The sequence below is a fragment of the Rhinolophus ferrumequinum genome, chromosome 22, assembly GCF_004115265.2.
Source record: "Rhinolophus ferrumequinum isolate MPI-CBG mRhiFer1 chromosome 22, mRhiFer1_v1.p, whole genome shotgun sequence".
NCBI classification, from domain to species: Eukaryota; Metazoa; Chordata; class Mammalia; order Chiroptera; family Rhinolophidae; genus Rhinolophus; species Rhinolophus ferrumequinum.
This window is the reverse complement of record NC_046305.1, coordinates 25,513,932-25,533,319: the sequence shown is the minus strand read 5'-3', so window position 1 is coordinate 25,533,319 and position 19,388 is coordinate 25,513,932. Positions and strand designations below refer to the sequence as shown.

The window sequence follows — 19,388 nt, the reverse complement described above, 5'->3', positions numbered from 1 at the left end:
TAACCCAAGTAGGTGGGTGTCCTGATACAGGACGCTGAGCCCAGGGGCAAATATCTAAAAAACGAGATGGGGTGAGCAAAGGTCCCCCAGCTAAGCATACGGAGGACTAACACTGCCCTCTACTGGCGGGGGAGGGGAGTCTAGTCAAGAAGACCAGTCTTTTCCTGTAGTTACTGTAAAACATCATCAGAAAGTAAAAGCTTTTAGATTAAGTTGAAACTTCCTATCTAGGGACCACAGGAATTTTCAAGTAAATTTAAGTATTTAATGAGATATTTTCTTATCTCACTGAAAATAATTTTTTTCCATTAAAGCTCTGATGTAACTCATTGAACTGGTTCAAGTATCAGAGATGCTGAAGAACAGGAAAATGTTCCAAAGGTTACCAGGAAGAAGGCTCGAGGGACCCATTTATACAAAATAATGGGAGCTGTGACAATTTAAAGCACACAGAACAATCTGATTCAAACCCGTGTACCACATACTAGCCACATCAAAGCACATCCTACCTGAACCAGTTTATTTTTTACAAAATTGGAGGAACATCTGGCCCATCTCACACTTGTTGGGAAAACTGAATGAGGTAATATATAAACTCTTCATAAACTGCCAAGTGCTGTATAGCTAGTGTTAAATTACTGCATAGTAATGCTCAGGGGTAGGGGTCCAGGGAGCTCCAAATGTTTTTACCAAATCGAACCTCTATGCCTCTGATGTTTGTCCACCTGGTTTTTGAAATCCTTTAAAACAGATTGTATTTTTTCAGCATTTTACTGAAACAAAAATCTGGTATGTTAAGTCATAAAACACCTACATATTATGAGAACGAAGGGCTGGTTAACATTCTGAAGGGCTGGTTAACATTCTTCCGAAGTCAACTTTGACCTGGGACAAACAACTCTTAAGAAATGATGTCACGGAGGGATAACAGCATGCAGAAAGCATTTAATTTCAAAGCCAAGTTGAGTTTACATGTTAACTAAATATTTGCATGACAAGGCAAGAACATAAACAAGGGGCAGGTTGAAAAAAGCCCTACTAGCTACATTATCAGCCCAATTCTAAATGAGGGATCTTGTAGCATTTTTACCACTTAAGAATATTTAACTCTAAAATTGCAAGACAGTATAGTTTTTATGGGTATTTGAAATTGAATGCTAATGTGTTTTGTGAGTATAAACATTATCCTTTATTATGAGTGTTTAAAGAACTTTGCCCTCCACACTTCATAATCTTGGATGTGAACACGAAGAAAAATGCTAACTAGGAATCCTCACGCACCGTCGTCAGTTCTTCCTTGATGAATCAAGTTAGTGAATCTGCCTCTTGAATCCAGACTCTGTGAAGTATTAATTACTCCCTTTGATTTTTGACACATGCTTTCCTTGTTACCAAAAAGAGCGATGGTCACTGTTAGCTTCTAAAGAATTCTTTCAGGAAGCAGTGCCCTCCCCCAAACCCCACCGCAAAGTCAGGTTGGACTGGGAGCTGACAGGCCAAGGTGATCAGCTTTACAGGTTGCTGTCTTTGCTTGGGAGTGTTACAAGAAGTACACAGAGCACACATCTGGGTTATAAAAGCCCTTTTATAAAGCCATTTTTAAACAAAACAAAAAAAGTTTACAAAAGAAAAAAAAAGATACAGAAAAAGAATAACTTGTTTCATATGTCCCAAAAAGAGGAAAAAAAAAAAAGAAAAATAAAGGGGACAATGCCAACATGCTCAACAATAAAGGGTTCTTTTTTCTTATTTTTTAATACAAAATACAAGCAAAGGATACACATACTTAAAACAGAGCTCAGGAGCAGACACGCAGTCCTGGAAACCCTTCAATAAAAGAAAGCAGGGGTTGTTTTTTCTTTGTCTATGCAGATACATACAGACGGGGATATGTAAAAATTAAGTATCACAAAAGACCACCACACAAGTCTACCAATGCATGTTGCATCTATAATTCACGAACATGGTCAACAAAATCATGTTCACTTCGATCCCATTTCATTTAAATTAAAACTTTTTAAATAAAGTGGTTACATTCAAACTTTACCTTCCTTAGTACCATGCTGCAGATTTCAGCACTGTTAAGGTATTGCAAGAATGCCCAACCCTCTGGTGTATGATCACGTATCTTAGCAACATTGCAGTATTAAGAAAAGGATGCCCTGGTCTCAGCCCATGGACTTATAATTAAATACATGTAAGCAGGTTCCTCTTTTACACTTCCTGCTCAGAACGTAAAACATGAAGGACTAAAATTAAGGAAGACTGAGAATTTTAGAGCTGGCAAAATGAAGTCTGAATCAAGGCAAGCAATTATTGACAACTTGGCTGCTGCTTAACCTGGCAAGTCTTTCCTTAAATCCAGTAACTAGGTGTATAAGGTTTGCTGCAACATGTTCATGGTAAACAAAACTAAGTAGAGCTCTTATTTACAAATCTTGTAACAAATACTTCTGGAGGAAAAAGAATTCACTAATTTCCAGAAGACAAAGGTTTGCCAGACATATACACACTCTCTCGCACACACCCACGCAATACTTCAGGGGGTTTTATACATGTTATTTAGGGCATAAGCTGAGAACTATACCCCTACACCCCCTTGAAAAAGAAAAAAGAAATCCCCATTTTACTCTCCCCCCATAAATCTAGAAAACCCTCCCTTCACCCCTGATGTACAAAGTGTACGCACAATGGTGGCATTCCACCAGCCACACAAAGCATGCTCAAACAGATGTCACCAGTTCAGTCACTCCATTGGCATGGCAACAGGCAGGTTTTATGGGACTTTTCCCAATAGTGGTTAATACACAGTCAGCACCACTGTGAATTTTGTGAATTAGGTTTTGAAAAAAAGGTGTAGCTTAGGGACTTGGGATTCAGAGTCACCTTGCATCAAGTTTCTCCCAAGAGAAAGGGAAAATGGGTTGCAGATTGAAATTTGGCTATAGTTCGATGTCCAAATATTCAAACAAGAAACTAATTCCCTTTCCAAATAATCCAGCTCCAAGCACAGAGAAAATGACAATTTTTTAACCTGAAGAGCAACCGGCTTGTCAGTTTTCCTGTCCTGTGGCAGGAAATGTGTATTACTGGTTCTGTTTAAGTGTCTAAGTCAGAATGCGGGAAACACCAGCGCCCAGGTTTCTTCCTTTCCAAATTGGGCTGACAGTTTCTGCTTCAGTGCAGCTACTGGTGATGCAGACACTCCCATTCTTTGCAGCAGTGACAATGGCCACCAGAGCTTTCATAAAGCTCTCCCTGTTGCTCCAGGCATTAACTTCTGCGCCTGCCTTTCTCCCACTCTCAAGCATCTCCTAAACTGGTTTGCTTAAAGAAAAGCACTATCCCGTTTCCCCAACCAGTGCTCTAAAATCTACTTGTTATTTGAATGGTCACGGCTAAAAAATATTATTTTTTAAAAGTATCCAGTTCAGTTTAGCAAACTATCCCTAAGAGTGGCAAAAACTTTACTGGATGGTAACTTCAAATTCTACTCTTGATTACTAGTGACTTATGAGAAAATGCTATTTGAACCAGTACCAAGAATAAGTATTGAATTGAGGATTGAACGTAGGGCAAACCAGTTATCATGACAGAAAAATCAGTATCAAAGCTCCTTCATGGGAAATCAACTATTCTTCCAGATTAAAAGACGTCCACTCTTTTACCTCCCTAAGGAGGACACACCCATTCATTTTCCTTTATGGACTCAGTAGCGAGTGAAGAAATGAAAGGGCGAGATGTTTTTAGAAAGGACAAATGTACCATTACTGAAATTAAAACGTATCCTTTGGGCCCGCTCCATTTATTCCAATCTGTGGTGGGGAGGGCTAAAAGCAGCAGCAAGTTACAGATAGATTTAATAAGATTTAATAATAGATTTAATAAGATGTAAGCTACCCTAGTAACTTACTATGTCTAGTTGGGAAGTCTAGGAAAAAAAAAATCTTAAGAGCTAGCATGTAGTGTCAGTCAGCATAGCTGCCGAAATCCATGTTCCGAGGTAAACCTCATAGAGCTAACACAGAGAATTCACTCAACACCAATAAGAACCATCCAAGTTAATGTCCCATTTCCTGAGCACTGCAAAACACGACAGTGAACGCTATTGCCATTTCACCAGAGGCACACTAGAGAAAAGGAGGGAGTTGGCAAGGGCACTACCGATGCCAGCCGCTAGCAGTTTATGGCTTGTAAGCCGTCCTGACATCACTATCAAGCCTGACTAGTGAGCACCTGTTTCCAGTTGAGACACCACAGCTGCCCTCCTATTTGCATGCATGATTTGAGGGGAAGACCAGAGTGTTTTAAATCATCAATACAAAGTGGAGAAAACAAAGGTCATTCAGAGCCTGTCTCACTTGGGGACATAGATTCTTTTGTCCAGTCTAATAGAAATATATAATACATTTTTTAATCCCATGAATTAATTTTTTAAAAAGGGATCCCAAACAAAAAGCCCAACCAAATGCACACGAGTAACCTAGAAGACAAGATGGCCTCTACAGAATGTGCGCGGATCAGAGTTGTCAGTGCAGATTACTATATTAAAGAGACTGTGTTACATAGCGTACTGAAGCTAAAGTTTTAAAAGACCCCTTTCCCCACAATATTCACAAAAGCCCAAATGTTACTAGGAATGTAAGACTTAAAGTTATAAACCCCTAAAAATAGAAGTGCATGGTGGAAACACTGATCCTACTATATGAACACAAACCTTGTTAAAATTGGATACCTGAACAAACCCACTAAAGCAAACACCCTCATTACCGAGTTCACAACGATAGTTAACCATCATGAAAGATAACAATCCAACTGCTACTTATGTTCAAGCTTTGCATTTTTGGCCAAGTACTAAAATCTTCAAATTCATTCTTTAACACATAGTGCAACAGTGAAATGACTCTCTGCTTCTGGGTGTTTTTTATTTTAAATAACAGAGTAAGAGTATTCCTTAAAGTGTCTTAAAAATCAGAGTAAAAATATTCCTTAAATAACCTTTTGTTCTAGGAACATCTGCAAGAAAGCCATGTTGTCTGAAAAAAAAAAATGCTGTAATTAAAAGAAAGTAAACCACACACGTTAAGATATTCAGGAAGCAAATCTAGATAAAGGCAGGTTAAACTGCACTAATTTTTCAACTTCTTAGCACACGATGGCCCCTATCCTTTGCTTCCAGAAGCTCATGGTAACAGAATATGGAGGATCAGACTTAACAGATCTAAGCCGACTGTTCTCATAAGGCATGTAAAAAGTCTGTTACCAACTGCACATAGGCCTCCTGAATGTATGCTTTCTCTAGCCCTGCTGGGCCCCTTCAATTCCCGCTTTAAGCAATATGAGCAGTAAGCAGGGGCACCAGTAAAAAGACAAAAGCAAACTGAATAGTGCGGAAGCAGCATTTAACACACTCCCATCAAGCACAGGATGTGAAGTAATGGAGCCAGGGCCAGGAGAAGGCATGTCCTATAGCAGGGCTGGTAGGCACCAGGGGACGGTGTGCAGTGGGATCCTACTCAGTAGCAGGAAGCCGAGAGACGCACTTCATCCCATGCTGCTATAAAGAAATGGGCAGACAGGTGTATGAATAGGAAAAATATTCTATTCCCAATAAAAACTGAGCATGGTTCATGAGATCTTAATGCACATTTTATGGCATAAAAGAATTTCAATTGTTTTTATAAAGGAAACATCTCAAGTCTTTTGTGAATGAGTTTCACATTAACTGGTACTTTATTTGCTTAAAACCTAAACATTGTCAGTTTGAGAAGACATCCACTGTGATGTATAGTTCTTGCCATTTAAATCCTAGGGTTATTTTTTGACCCTTGGTAAAATTTTATCCAAGAAACAACAGATACATATATATTTTAAAACATGAATCATTAGAGAATGAAATAGGAAATCAAGAGTGATTTAAGATTTGGCGGCCCTTGTTTTTTTTTTTCTCAAGTTCCTTAAAGAATGTAGCAGGATAAAAGGACCACTGGCTCTGAGTCTCTTTGAGATAACAAGTGATGGAAAAAATACGCCCAAAAACCACACCCTCAAACAAGGTCAGGTAACCCCATTCCCTGTTCTGCCCCCAAGGTAAAAAATATGGATACTTTTAGTAACAATTCAGAATTCATCTTTTCCTACCTGCCCCATCAGTGGAAGTTTAGTCATGATTTTTTTTAGACATCTATATTTGCGTATATAGATATATAAACTTGTATTAGATGACAACTGATTTAAAAAAAAAGTCCAAGTAGAGAAAGAAAATCATTTTAAACTAAAACCCTTCTATGTTTTTGATTACTGCTCAACTTGCTACTGTTTAGCAAAAAGCAACATTTCCATAGTGTTCATTTCAAATCTTATTGTTTTACAACTGTGGTATACCTTCCATTAAAAATAAAAAGATGAAGCAGTCAATCCAGTGATTAATTTGACATGGCTTTCATTGGGAAGGGGGGGAAGAGAGGGTGGTGGCAAAGAGAAGACTAATAGACAAAAAGGTAAATTAAACATACAATGGTTTCCTTAAAAAAAAAGAGAGAGAAAATATTACTTTTAACAAAAGGAAAAAAAGCACTGAAAGCCCATGAGTCAAGCCATAGCCAAAACCATGTTCTATCTTAAGAAGGTTTTCTTTTTTTCCTTTTTTCCCCCTCTTTTTTTAATAAAATCTCTCCCCAAACCACCATCACTTTTAATCCTCCCCAGATGGGGCTTCATATTCGGACCCTTCATCTCCGGACTTCTCAGGTGGAGGGCTTGCACATGTTTTCTTTTCTGGAGGGCTTTCCGGTTCCTCGTCATCTTCTTTGGGAGAAGGAGTCTTTTCCTTTGAGGCCTTTGAAGCTGCGGGGCGGCCCACTCTCCCTTTGCCTTTCACAGGACTTGGCGTCACTAAGAGAAGAAAAGTACCAATGTGGAGAAGGGAAGAGAAGAAAATGTCTTTAATAAAAATCAGCTACAACACCCCCCACCCCGTCCCAATCAATCGTAAGAATAAAATCTATAAAGACAACACCCAAAACTTACTAAAAAATCATGGTGGACATGGTTTCCAATCACCTTTGACCAGCACTGTAATGTTGTTAGCAGTAATCCTTATAATAAAGCAACAGGATGCTACAGAAACTGATCATTCTTAGTGGCTTGTGAAACTAAAAGTTGTTTATGTTTAAAAAGTGGGTCAAGAAGAAGAAAGGATATGACAATCTGAGTAGAAATGGAAGCCATCAAATAACTTTTGATAGTTCCAGGATTCCCAATAAGAGTGATGAATGAAAGGTTTAAAAATCACCAGTTCTATTTGCCAGAATAAAAAAAAAGCAAATATAGCTTTCTGCTTTAATGACAAACTTAGCTCTAAGAGAGTATCTGACAGAAACCTCAAGGGCTCAAGGAAAATGAATGCATGTCGTCAAGTGTCGCTTTGTTCCGCTAGCACAGAGGATGATGTAGGGATCAGAACATAGAACTTAAATGTATTACATAGGTGTGCGTTCCCACAATTTCAAGTCTTCACGAGCTGCTGGGATTGGGATCTTGGTGGGGAAAAAAGGGCAATAATGGCGACGTTGACGCAGTGTTTCTAACACCTTGCCTAACACGCTTAGGTCATTCCTAAATCTTGCTTATGTACAAGAGCAGTGCTAAGCCAGCAGACTCGTAGTCGGGCTAAAGTCCTTATTACTAAATAAATGATATTTTCAGGTACAGAAGAGAGGATCCTTTCAGAATTAGTTTATTCTTGATTAACTATGTGGCCAATGCCAAGCGCTAATGAAGAATTTCTGTAGAGAAAGTTTCTTTGTTTTTGAAATTTTTTAAAGCAGTAATTTAATTTCAGTTCACCTGTAGCCTTTAGCCTGGGTTTGGGCATTTTCTTTTCTTTTCTCTCAGGTTTGGACTTCTTAACCATCTTTTTGTTTTTCTTTTTTGAACTGCCATAGTCACTATCATCGTCATCTTCCATTAGAAAATCTTCATCGCTGCCGGAATCTTCTGAGAGGAAAGAAGAATTTCAACGTCCAACTTAATGTATACATCCTTCCAAGTGAACAAAGGGAGAGAGTGCAAAGAATGACTGGAGGATGGGAGTTGGGAGTCAAACCCTCTTGGATTCTATTTGTAGCTGTACTACCAATTTAGTTGGAGTTGTCACTGGCCCCACCTATAAAATGAGTTTAGCATGCACATGAAGGTTACATGACTGACTTGTTTGAAGAGAAGCTTGAAAACAGGAAGAGACAGAATTTAATCTGAATAACAATTGAAGCCATCAAACGACTTTTGGTAGTTGTGTCATTTCCATATAGTACTGGTGAGACCAGGGAAATGAAACAAAACTGACTTGGTGTGTTTGGCCCAACTATGAATAAATGAAACAAGAAAACTATATGTAAAACAATAATACATGTAACTAATTAATCTGAGTAACCTGTGAAACATCTAAATTCTGTTATTAACACTTTTTTGTCAGGAAAGGAGGTCTACATCATTTTCTACCAGGCTAAAATACAAATCTTAATCATAGCAATGACCATGTAACTCTTACTCTAACAACTGTTCATTAAGTATTTGAGTACAAATGATGGGCAGCATAATCAAGAGAATCTTTGAACCTTTTAAAATATCAACAGATATCAAAACTATCATCTCTTCTAACAGTGAGTAATTTAAGGGATCGTTTGTAACATTTAGCATCCACAAAAATGCCAAAATAATCGAGGTCACAACGTACAATCATGATCAAAGTCACAAGCCAACTTTACGTACTCTCCTGGAATGGTGCCTCATCCTCTTCTTCTTCTTCTTCTTCACTGCCCACATCTTCCATGAGCATCTCTCTCTGTTTAGAAGCTGCTTTAGATGCTGCCTGCCGTTGTTGGCGCACATTTTTATGATCTTCTTTTTCATCTTCACTGTCCTCTGCAATATCAAAGTTATGATGCAATGATCCAAGTTTTGTTTATTTCACAGCTAACTAGAAAAGCCAATATGAGATATAACCGGCAACTTTATTTCATTAAAAAAGGATAAAGTCTATCCTTTACAATTCCTACAAAAGGGGAGCTAAAATTTAAAGAATAAACTTGAATAAGGTTACGTACCCCACTATTACATGTAAAATAACTTAGGCATGTAGTTTTAAACAATAATAAAGCACATTTAGGTGTGAACACATGCCTTCTGTAACACACTTTAAACTTATATCATTGCTTTGCCCTAAAATTCTCAAATACATTTAAATATATGTTCACAGCTTTTAGAAACTGAAGTTAAATATTTTTAAATAGAAGAGGGGAAGACTATCTTCCAATTGTATTTATTCTAAGATACAAAACATCTGTAGATCTTAAAATTAGGCAAAACTATCCTTTTCAAGGAGTGAGGTGTGGTCATTTTAATTTAGAGCGGATTGAGGGAAATCTTTAAAGCACATATTTATATCAATTAGATCTTAATACAAGCTTATAAAAATTACTTTCATATGCTATAGTTTGTCAATTTAAAAAAAATTCAACAGAGTTGTGTTTGTGAATAAATCTGGTCAAAGGGGAGGCTGCCGGCCTACTGGCTCTATCTAGATCAAGGTCTACTTGTGTTGGTCTCTACCTACAGCCCTTTGCCTGGACTTGAGACTCCCTTATTCTGTTCAAGTTTAGTTGTTTCTGTTCTGGAAGCACTGTAGTCCTAGAAGCCTTGCACTGGTCCGTGTTCAAGCATCCCTTTCACTGCCAAAAACCTCATCTAGAGACAAACAGACACAGGGAATAAGAGCTGACTTGGTAAACTCAAAATTAAACCTACCTGATAGGAGCTATGATTAGTGCTAGTGCAGAGTTGTTTCTCTTGAGAAGTACTCAATAAACTAATAAATGCAAGAGATTCGAATTAAAGTGCATGAGGCAGATGAATAAAACTGCACATTATATTATCGTAACATCACTAGATAGTACAAAAGGTTAATACAATTTATTTTTCCAATTTCAACAGTCAGGTAGCAGACTTGAAATGGAATGAAAGCAAAACAGCCCAGGGGAGCGCATTCAGTGGAACTCTGTCTACCCTCCACATACCAGCTAAATAGCAGTATACTTTTAAAGGGAGATCCAGGAAGGCAAATGCAGGGGACTGTAGGTCAAAACTAAAGTGGTTGGGAGTAATATGGAATAAACTCTCAATTCTTAGAAGGGTTCAATTTAAAAGAGTAATAATAAATGCCAACAATAAGTAATCAAGATTTAATATTTTCTTTGGCCATGGAGTATACTCATCAATTCTTTTAAATTAAAATTCTTGCAGAAAAAAGTGTTCCCTGTGGCTACTGTTTCAAAGGATTACTTCCCAGCTAAAAAAAGAGTAGGATTGAAACTAACCTTTGTTTGCTTTTCAACCCAGAGTTGATCACTCCCCTCTTTTTATGCGTCTATTTCACTTAGCATTATATATGTTCTTATTATTCTATTTAGTTTCATGTCTTTCATATGTTCATATAAATGGTTTTCAATCTTGACTATGCATAAAAATAATCTGTAAATACTTAAAAACAAACAAACAAACAAAGCCCCAAAGTCCCACGTAGACCTACTGAATCAGAAATTCTGGAGTGGGAAGGAGCAGAAGTATGTCAAAAAAAAACCCTGGATGACTGTCATAAACCACCAGGATTTAGAATCACTATAAGCTCTTCAAAGATGGGAACATCTGTATAATGCCAGTATTTACAACAGCGCCAGGAATTACTATAAAACTGTTTATTAAAGTGTCCAATCAATAAATTGAGAATTATACCTATTACATTAAAAATTTTTTATTACCTGCTGAGTGAGAATCATCTTTCTTGGTCTTCACATCTTTTTCTTCTGAGTCCTCACTATAAGGGGAAGGAATAAAATGTTTAAAAGTTATGAGATCAAAATCTAAGTGAATGTAGATCTCTGGTATCTGACTGGCGAAGAACACTGAAGAAAACGTCCTTTATACATAAAATATTCAGACAGATGCTGAGAAGTAAAGTTGCTTCCATTATTTCTCTATTTTACAGGTGAATCAGCACAAGTTTATCTACTTTGGGAAACCACTGCTTCCAAAGAACCCAAGGGAAAAAAGAAGGTATCTCAACATAGTCTGAAAATTTCTCACCTGTGGATAAGGCCTAGTTCATAAGAAAAAAATTCTGTGTTAGAGGCAGAATATAAAAATACTACAATTATATAATGTCTCAATGGTGGTAAAGTAGGCAAATAAATGGAGAGCACTAAACACAGATGCAAAAAAAAAATCTAAATTATTAAAGAAAATTGGAATTCAGTTATATAAATTAAAATATGCCTAAAAATTTATCTAAAGCAAAATGAAAACAAATTAATTAAGTAAATATTTCTATGTATCAGAAACATGAGCACATTGGCCTGCCTTGTATCCCAGAGAAAATAAAGTGAGATCAAAATCACCACAAAGTAAAATAGGGAGGAGTTTCCAAGTTTTATGAAACAATTTTTAAAGTCACAAAGATGCACATTTTATGTCCTCACAAATCGTAACTTGGGACTCTGGGTTCTAGTGTCTCATCTTTGTAATTAGTTTTATGGTCTCAGGCAAATCATTTGGTACTCCTCTTCAGTGCTAAAATTTTATGATTCCATGAGAAATTCTGACAAATGAAAAAAGAAACTCTCATACATAAAAACTGCTTTCATAGCTTTCCTTTCTCTAACAGCAGGTCTTCTAAATCTCTTTTGGTATTTCCCATAATGTAGACCACACTCAAATGACAAACTACTGAACCCAAGATTACTAAATTAAGAGAAAACTAAACATATTTCTTTACTAAGCAATCGATCCAAGAAACACTGTAATTCTGAAACGTGTGACTGCTCTATATAAATGTTTTTATGTCAAATAAGCATTTAACTCACAAGTCCTTGACAATGATAAAGAATTATATTATTTTGTCTAGTTCTTGAGTTTATAGAAACCATTAATCCTCGAGTCCCATTACATCAAAGTCAAGTAAAAGCTGAACTATCAAGTAAAGACCAAGAGAAAAATCAACATAATATGGTCTGAGGGAATAAACATGTAAGGCACTTAATACAAATGGCAATAAAAGCTGTATTTATTTTCAACCATTCCTGACACTTGGGAAAGAAAAATAAAAACAAATGACTATAACAAGGAAAAATTTAGGATAGATATCAATTACATTGAGGAGACATTATCATAGGCCACAAAGAAGCTCGTTCCTAAAAGAAATATAACTAACAAATATAATGAAAGTTCTAAGTTGAGCTGTTACATAAAACTGGATTAGAGATATACTGTGCAACTATGAAAGACTTGTCCCCATAGTATAATTTTGCCTTATTTTTCCTCAAAACCACGTTTCTGAAATTCTCCAAGAAAGAAAATACTAGAGGTTAGCGATACAAGCAAACAAAAAAAATACTGTAGTTAGTATTTAGTACTACTATTTCTACAAATTTAGCATCCTGTAAATGGAAAGAATGGAAAGACTTCTGCCTGGGACTTTATTATAGTGATTTTAGTGCTTGAAGGTAAGTAGGTAACTAGTAAGAAATATTACTTCATATCTTTGAACTTCTCATATTTAAAAAATGGACTTCCGAGATAGCCGGTTGGCTCAGTTGGTTTGAGCATAGTGCTCATAACACCAAGGTCGCCGGTTCGATTCCCATAAGGGCCAGTGAGCTGCGCCCTCCACAACTAGACTGAAAACAACGACTTGACCTGGAATTGTTGGGTCCTGGAAAAACACACTGGTCCCCAATATTCCCCAATAAAAAAGTCTAACAGACACGGTTGCAAAACCTGTTGGCCTATCTGATGCGTAACCGTGGGTAAATCACTGAATCTCTCTAAGTTAATACTACTTTCCCTAATAAAGGTGTTGTGAGAATTAAATGATAATGAATATAAATTAGCACATACTAGAGACTAGCACATATCATAAATGGTAGCTATCACCATCATCAAGGAGGTTTTACAGTTACGCCACACTGAGTATGAAAGTGTATGTGTATACTTGTAAGAGCAGAGGCAAAAGTACAATACCCTGGTCTCGTGAGGCAATTTTAGTTAAAATTACAATTTGTCTGAACTCATTTATAAAACTAAGGGAAAGGAAACTGCCCAAAATGATTCGATTATCTAAACAAAGCAGAACTGATTATAGACAGTAAAACTCAGCAGACTATACAACTTAAAATTCTATAAGCTTTGGTTATGATTCTACCAGTGATTTGTGACTGAATGAGGAAGGTCCACTCGTTATTTGCTATCACTACAATGAAAACATCAATACTAACCTTAGGTAACAAATTACATACTTAATCTTTCTGCTTACGTACAGAGGTTTGGGTAGCAACAAAGGCATTCTTGGAGATCACCTTGGATTCTGGTTGAGTCCAAGCAAGCCTCAAGACCTTAAAAAGGCTAACCTCTAGACTCAGAAGCACTGCCTAAGATGAAATATGCAAAACAACATTAAATAGACCACGAGTGCCTTCCCAAAATAAATGAAGATTCCACCAATTTACAGATCAGAAAGTACCCTCATCTCAGAGTGGTAGACAGTGTGAACAGAAACAAATTAACAATGCCTCTTACCTATCTTCCTGTGAATTCTTTCCAGATCGCCTCTTATTTTTAGCTTCTCGGGGAGATGATCGAATTTTCTTAGCTGGAGGACCTGAATCTCTTCCATAATCTTCGTCTAAACAGAGCATTTTTCAAATTCAGTGAACTATATATATTATGATTTCTACATGTAGAAATTACCATTGCACTTACCAAGATAATTATCTCTCATGCTATTTAAATGGTGAGGGGGCAGGATTTCCCAAATAATTTTCTCTCCTTTAAAAAAAAAATAAATTCTTTTTCTGTCCCAGTCCCACCACCTTAACTCAATCATTTCCATTTTTGCATATTACCACTAGTTCTCATGTCTGTTTTAATATATCTATAGCCAAATATCTCTTATCATTTTATATCCTACCTTTTATTAAAGATTTCCACATGTTTCCACATCTTCATATTAATTTGAAAACTCTTAGAGTAATATGGCTATATTATGAGCATTTTAGAATGTAAAGATCCCACAATCTACAATCCTAATACAATTTCTGTTATCAAGTAAATTACTTTTAAATTAAAGTATTAAGTAGAGTACTCTGGTACTTGAGGAAAATACCTCCAATTTCAAAAGCCCTATAAAACTTAAAAAAACTACCCCACCTCAAAGGTGTTTATTTCCAAAATGGTTTACTCCACCATTATATATATAAGGGTGAGAATCTGGAAGTAGTCTGGAGATTCAGCAATGACATGACGGATACATTATAAATTCTATTATGGAACAGCATACGACCATCAATAGGAATTTTTCAAGTAACTTTTAGTAACACGAGAAAGATATTCTTAAGTAGGGGTGGGGTGGGAGAGGGACAGAACACAAAAATTCTATAGCAAGACTTCAACTATATATATATTTTAAAAAGTTAAAAGCTTTTTCAACAAAATGGTTAAAATGGCCATTTGCTGGCTAAAGGAACTTGAGTCCAACCTTTGCCTCAAGTTTCCTTACTGTAAAATGGAAACAATATATATCCCATTTTAACAGGATTGTTCTGAGGGATTAAATGAGTAAATGCAAACATTTTAGCAAACATTTAATAAATGTTAGTATTCCCTCTGGGAGGTTGGATTATATGTTATGTTTTTACCTTTCTTCATACATTTCTGCATTTTTAAGTTTTCCCAAAGTGCACATATTATCTTTATAAAGTAATATTAGATTTAAAAAAAGAATAGTAAATGCATTTGGAAAATAATGAGATTATGGACATATTCTAAAGAGACATTTTTATGGCTAACATTTAAGATACACTACTCATTCCATGATGAAATCAGTTCACAAATCAAAATTGTTTCACAAAATACTCTCATCTTAGCTACTTTATTATACAAAAACTAAAATATTCCCTATTATAAGGTAAAAGTTTTAACTGTGATTACAGCAGGAGATATATTAACTAATAAACACTGCATCAGAATCATTGCACATTTAAACTTTGGACTCCAAAACCAGGTAAGAAAAAACTTATTCAAGTGTTTTTATCAATGATTTACTAAGGAAAAGTTAAAATCCAAGCAAGTTCAACTTTTGTTTTGGGTGACACAGATCTTAATGTAATTTATATAGTCTAAAAGTAAAAAATAAAACCCATTCCCAAAAGCATAATAAAACAGTACATAAGCTAGTGATTCTTGTACGAGCAGGGCCCAACATATAATTTATTGAAATCATAAAACTTACCAGCATCATCAGATTCCTGAAACTGTGAATAATCAACGACCTTCCTATTTCTGTAAAAAGAAATTCTAATTAAGATCATTAAAATGCATGTAGGACTTTCCTAAGATATTAGAACATTTTTTCATAAACAGAATTTGAACTAGTTCTCTGAAAATTATTTTTCAGTAAGTCCTGTCCTGACCTCAGCCAAAAAGCTTAACATTTTGTTAGAAGAATGTGTTGCTTAAGCCAAAAGTATTTCAAATTACAATTCTTATATTGCTCATCTCAGTAATAGCTCAAATACTACTTTCCCACAAAACAACCTCCCACCTCCCTAATATATACAAAAAACATCAAAATAAGCCAAAGTCCCATTTGTATTTTATATGCAGAGGTATCACATGTGCATAAACCAAAACTGTAAATGTTATTTTTCCTTACTGCTATATGTACATATACATGTATACCTAATAAACAAGGTTATTGCTGAGTTTTTTTCAAGGCAAAATGATTTTTAAATTACATTATAATATACAAATTATGGTGACAGGGAGGGTGTTCCAATAGTTATTTGTTTACTGGATAAAAACTCCCTCACAGACAGTGCCGTGTGAGCTGGTGCATTGTCGATGCAAGTCATGAATTGTTGGCTAAAAGTTCAGGTCGTCTAACTTTTTCATGCAGGCTTTTCAGCACCTTCAAATAGTAAACTTGGTTAACTGTCCAGTTGGTACAAATTCATAATGAATAATCCCTATGATATCAAAAAAGGTAGGCAACATCATTTTGACTCTTGATTTGGATGGAACTTTTTGGTCGTGGAGAATTGGCTGACTTCCATTGTGCAATCTGACGCTTTGTTTCAGGGTCGTACTGGTATACCCATGTTTCATCACCAGTGATAACACAGCCCAAAACATCCTCTTGACTCTCCAAAAGGTCTTGGCAAACTTCGACTCTCCTTTGCTTTTGTTCATCGGTGAGCTCCTTCCAGACCATTTTTGCACACAACTTTCTCATGCCAAGATTTTCAGTTAAGATTTTCCTGTTTCTCTATGGATGTTTACTTGGTCTGCTACGCTTCTCGCAGTCAGCCGACAATTCTGACACACAATTTGACAAATGTTTGCAATGTTTTCATCAGTTCTGCTCGTTACTGGCCCCCTTGACCTCTCTTCATCAGTGACGCATTCTCTCCCCTCAGAAAAACGTTTAATCCATTTATACACTGCCATTTTCTTCATGGTGTTATCCCCATAAACTTGGACTAACATGTCCCTGATTTCACTTCCACTCTTGCCAAGTTTAACAAGAAATTTAGTATTTATTTGTTGCTCTAATTCAAGCTCAGACATTCTCACGACGGCACACAAAAATACTCAACAATGAACACCACTCAGCGAGACACCGTCACACGTCAACATGAACACAGCTGTGAGACACTGATATACCAAGGTTATGAAACCTTACCAAGCTGTTCGTACAGTGCTGCCCATGTTAACACGGTGGCAAGTTCGCAAACTTAATTGTCAGATGGCGTATGTAGCACTTTTTCGAGGAAGAGTTAGCAAACTTAATTGTTAGACCTTGTATAACATACAAGTGTTAACGAACTGTTTATGTTATCAGTAAGGCTTCCAGTCAACAGTAGGTATTAGTAGTTAGTTTTGAGGGAGTCAAAAGTTATACTCAGATTTTTGACTGTATGGGGGTGGCCGCCTCTAATCCCCATGTTGTTCAGGGCCAACTGTATGTTTTTTTTTAAAGCTGAGTTTATATGTCAAAGACACCATTCTATTAGTAAAGTTAATTTAAAAAAAACATGACTGTTAATTTCACTTATCAGATGTACCTAGAGTAGTTAAATTCATAGAGACAGAAAGAAGAATGGTGACTGTCAGGAGCTGGGGTAGGGGGTATGGGGAGTTAATGGTATGTATAGTTTCAGTTTTGCAAGAGAAAGAGTTCTGGAGATTGGGTACACAACAATGTGAATATATTTAACACTACTGAACTGTACACTAAAAAATGGTTAAGATAGTGAATTTTGTTATGCTACTACAATTTAAAAAAAGAGTAAAATAAAAACATTTTTTCTAAAAAAAAAAGTATTTTGGGAAATCAAATGCCTACCATGTTCTAGCAAAATAGTGATTTTTAAATGACGGATGCCATGAGAAACAGTATAATGATCATAAAGCAAAGATAATCATTTCCTGCATTACTTACAATCAAGGAAAATAGAACATGGAACCAAGTGAAGGCAAGTATCCAGAAGAGGGACTTTTAAGTCTTAATCTCTAATAATTAATGTATAGGGTGTGAAATTGCAGGCATAATTATTCCAGTTTATCCATGCTGGCAGGATCGCCACTAAAATATTGCTACAATTTCTGGGTACCGTAAATCAACAAATACATCCTATGAGACTATATGAAGAAGGGTAACTAGAATGGTGAAGGGTATGTCATACTAAGAACAACTGAATAATTTAGATTTTTAACTTGAATGAAGGAAAACATATTAGCTACTTGACAGTTTTGAAACGAAGGCAGTAGTAAACATAACTGCTTGGCTTTGGTGATCAGATTGTGTGGGTTCACCATAAAGAACTTTCTAACAGTTTGCCAATGATAGTTACACTCTTATTGTATCCCTAGTAGTGGAACACTTCAGAAAGGAATTATAAAGTACAGAATCTTTGTTAGTAGCAATCCTGGGTTCTGGTTCTAGAACTTGAAGCAAATCACTAATTTCTCGGGGCCTGAGATCCTCCTCTGTTGAAACTGATAACCTAAGTTGCTGACAGATCTAAAATGTTACTCTACAAATTAAATAAAGTTATATTGAAGTTTAGTATCGCTGTATCATTTTTTTCTTCACTAATCTGAGCTTCCTGAAAGTAAGAACCATATCTTACACCCACGTTTCTGGTACAGAGCGAGGTAAAAACTAGGCACTCCAAGGTTTTCTGAACTTTTTGCTCTCAGGGCCAAATTTGAGGGATCTGTTAGAAACCTAATTTTATAAGATAGTTTAAAAGATAACATCATCTCCTTAAATTCTCATCTCTTGCCACTTAACAATCAAGCAACCCAGGAACTTTGTTAATTACGCCAATCATATTGTTTTTTACCACCTGGTCATGCTGACCTTGGCCTAAACTGCTGTTCATATCAATCCCACTCATACCGTATTTCCCCAAAAATAAGACCTAGCTGGACAATCAGCTCTAATGAGTCTTTTGGAGCAAAAATTAATATAAGACCTGGTCTTAATATTATATTAGACCCAGTATATTACATATATAACATATTATAATATAATGTAACAAATATATTATTATATATTTTATAGACCTGGTCTTATAGTAAAATAAGACCAAGTCTTACATTAATTTTTGCTCCAAAAGACACATTAGAGCTGATTGTCCAGCTAAGTCTTATTTTTGGGGAAACATGGTATTAGATACAGTCTTACCTCAACATCTTCCATCTTTGGTACTATAAAATTTACTAAATGTCTGTCTTTCTTACTAAATCGAATTTCTTGAGGACGGGGTCATCTCTCTTTCATTCAGAACACCAAATTCAAGAGATGTGTTTGATGAGTGAATGGACTTGGCATCTGCAAAGGATTTGGGGTGGGAAAAGGTATCAGTAAAAGATGTATGTGCCACTGGAGTTTTCAGCCTGTCAGACATTTAGTCAGCACTGTCCTTAACTACAAAGGAAAATTTAGTTTCTTCCATAGTGAAGAACTTGTTACTTTAAATCTAATAAATTAAAAAGGCAACTATTTAGTGTATTTTTTCTACCCTAGTTTTCAACAAGTATTACAAAACTGCCATGTGGACTACATTGACATTATATAATTAAATTTTTCAAAATTAAATCGGAAGATCACTCCTTCCTTTGAAATACAAAATATTTTAACTTTCAATGTGAAAACTGCCAGAATTATCTTACATAAATGTCATTTATCACAAAAACTAAAACCTGAGTAAAGCAAAATACTAATATAGAAGCAATCTTGTCTTATGAGTAACTAGTCAAAAAAAAAGCCT

The 19,388-nt window shown here is 36.0% G+C and overlaps 1 protein-coding gene across 2 annotated transcripts in view; it reads right to left on the bottom strand.

The window, feature by feature from the left end:
* Positions 1-1,567: 1,567 nt before the first annotated feature.
* The window catches only part of NUCKS1 (nuclear casein kinase and cyclin dependent kinase substrate 1), a 31,209-nt gene continuing 13,388 nt past the window's right edge, over positions 1,568-19,388 (bottom strand). The window contains exons 2-7 of one of the 2 annotated variants that reach the window (XM_033092438.1): positions 15,341-15,390; positions 13,630-13,735; positions 10,818-10,873; positions 8,773-8,925; positions 7,849-7,998; positions 1,568-6,894 (exon numbers count right to left, since the gene is read on the bottom strand). In XM_033092438.1, coding sequence (XP_032948329.1) covers positions 6,695-6,894; positions 7,849-7,998; positions 8,773-8,925; positions 10,818-10,873; positions 13,630-13,735; positions 15,341-15,390 — 715 coding nt within the window. In that variant the 3' untranslated portion in view covers positions 1,568-6,694. The remainder of the gene's footprint in view (positions 6,895-7,848; positions 7,999-8,772; positions 8,926-10,817; positions 10,874-13,629; positions 13,736-15,340; positions 15,391-19,388) is intronic. The other variant, XM_033092439.1, reaches the window with a different exon arrangement.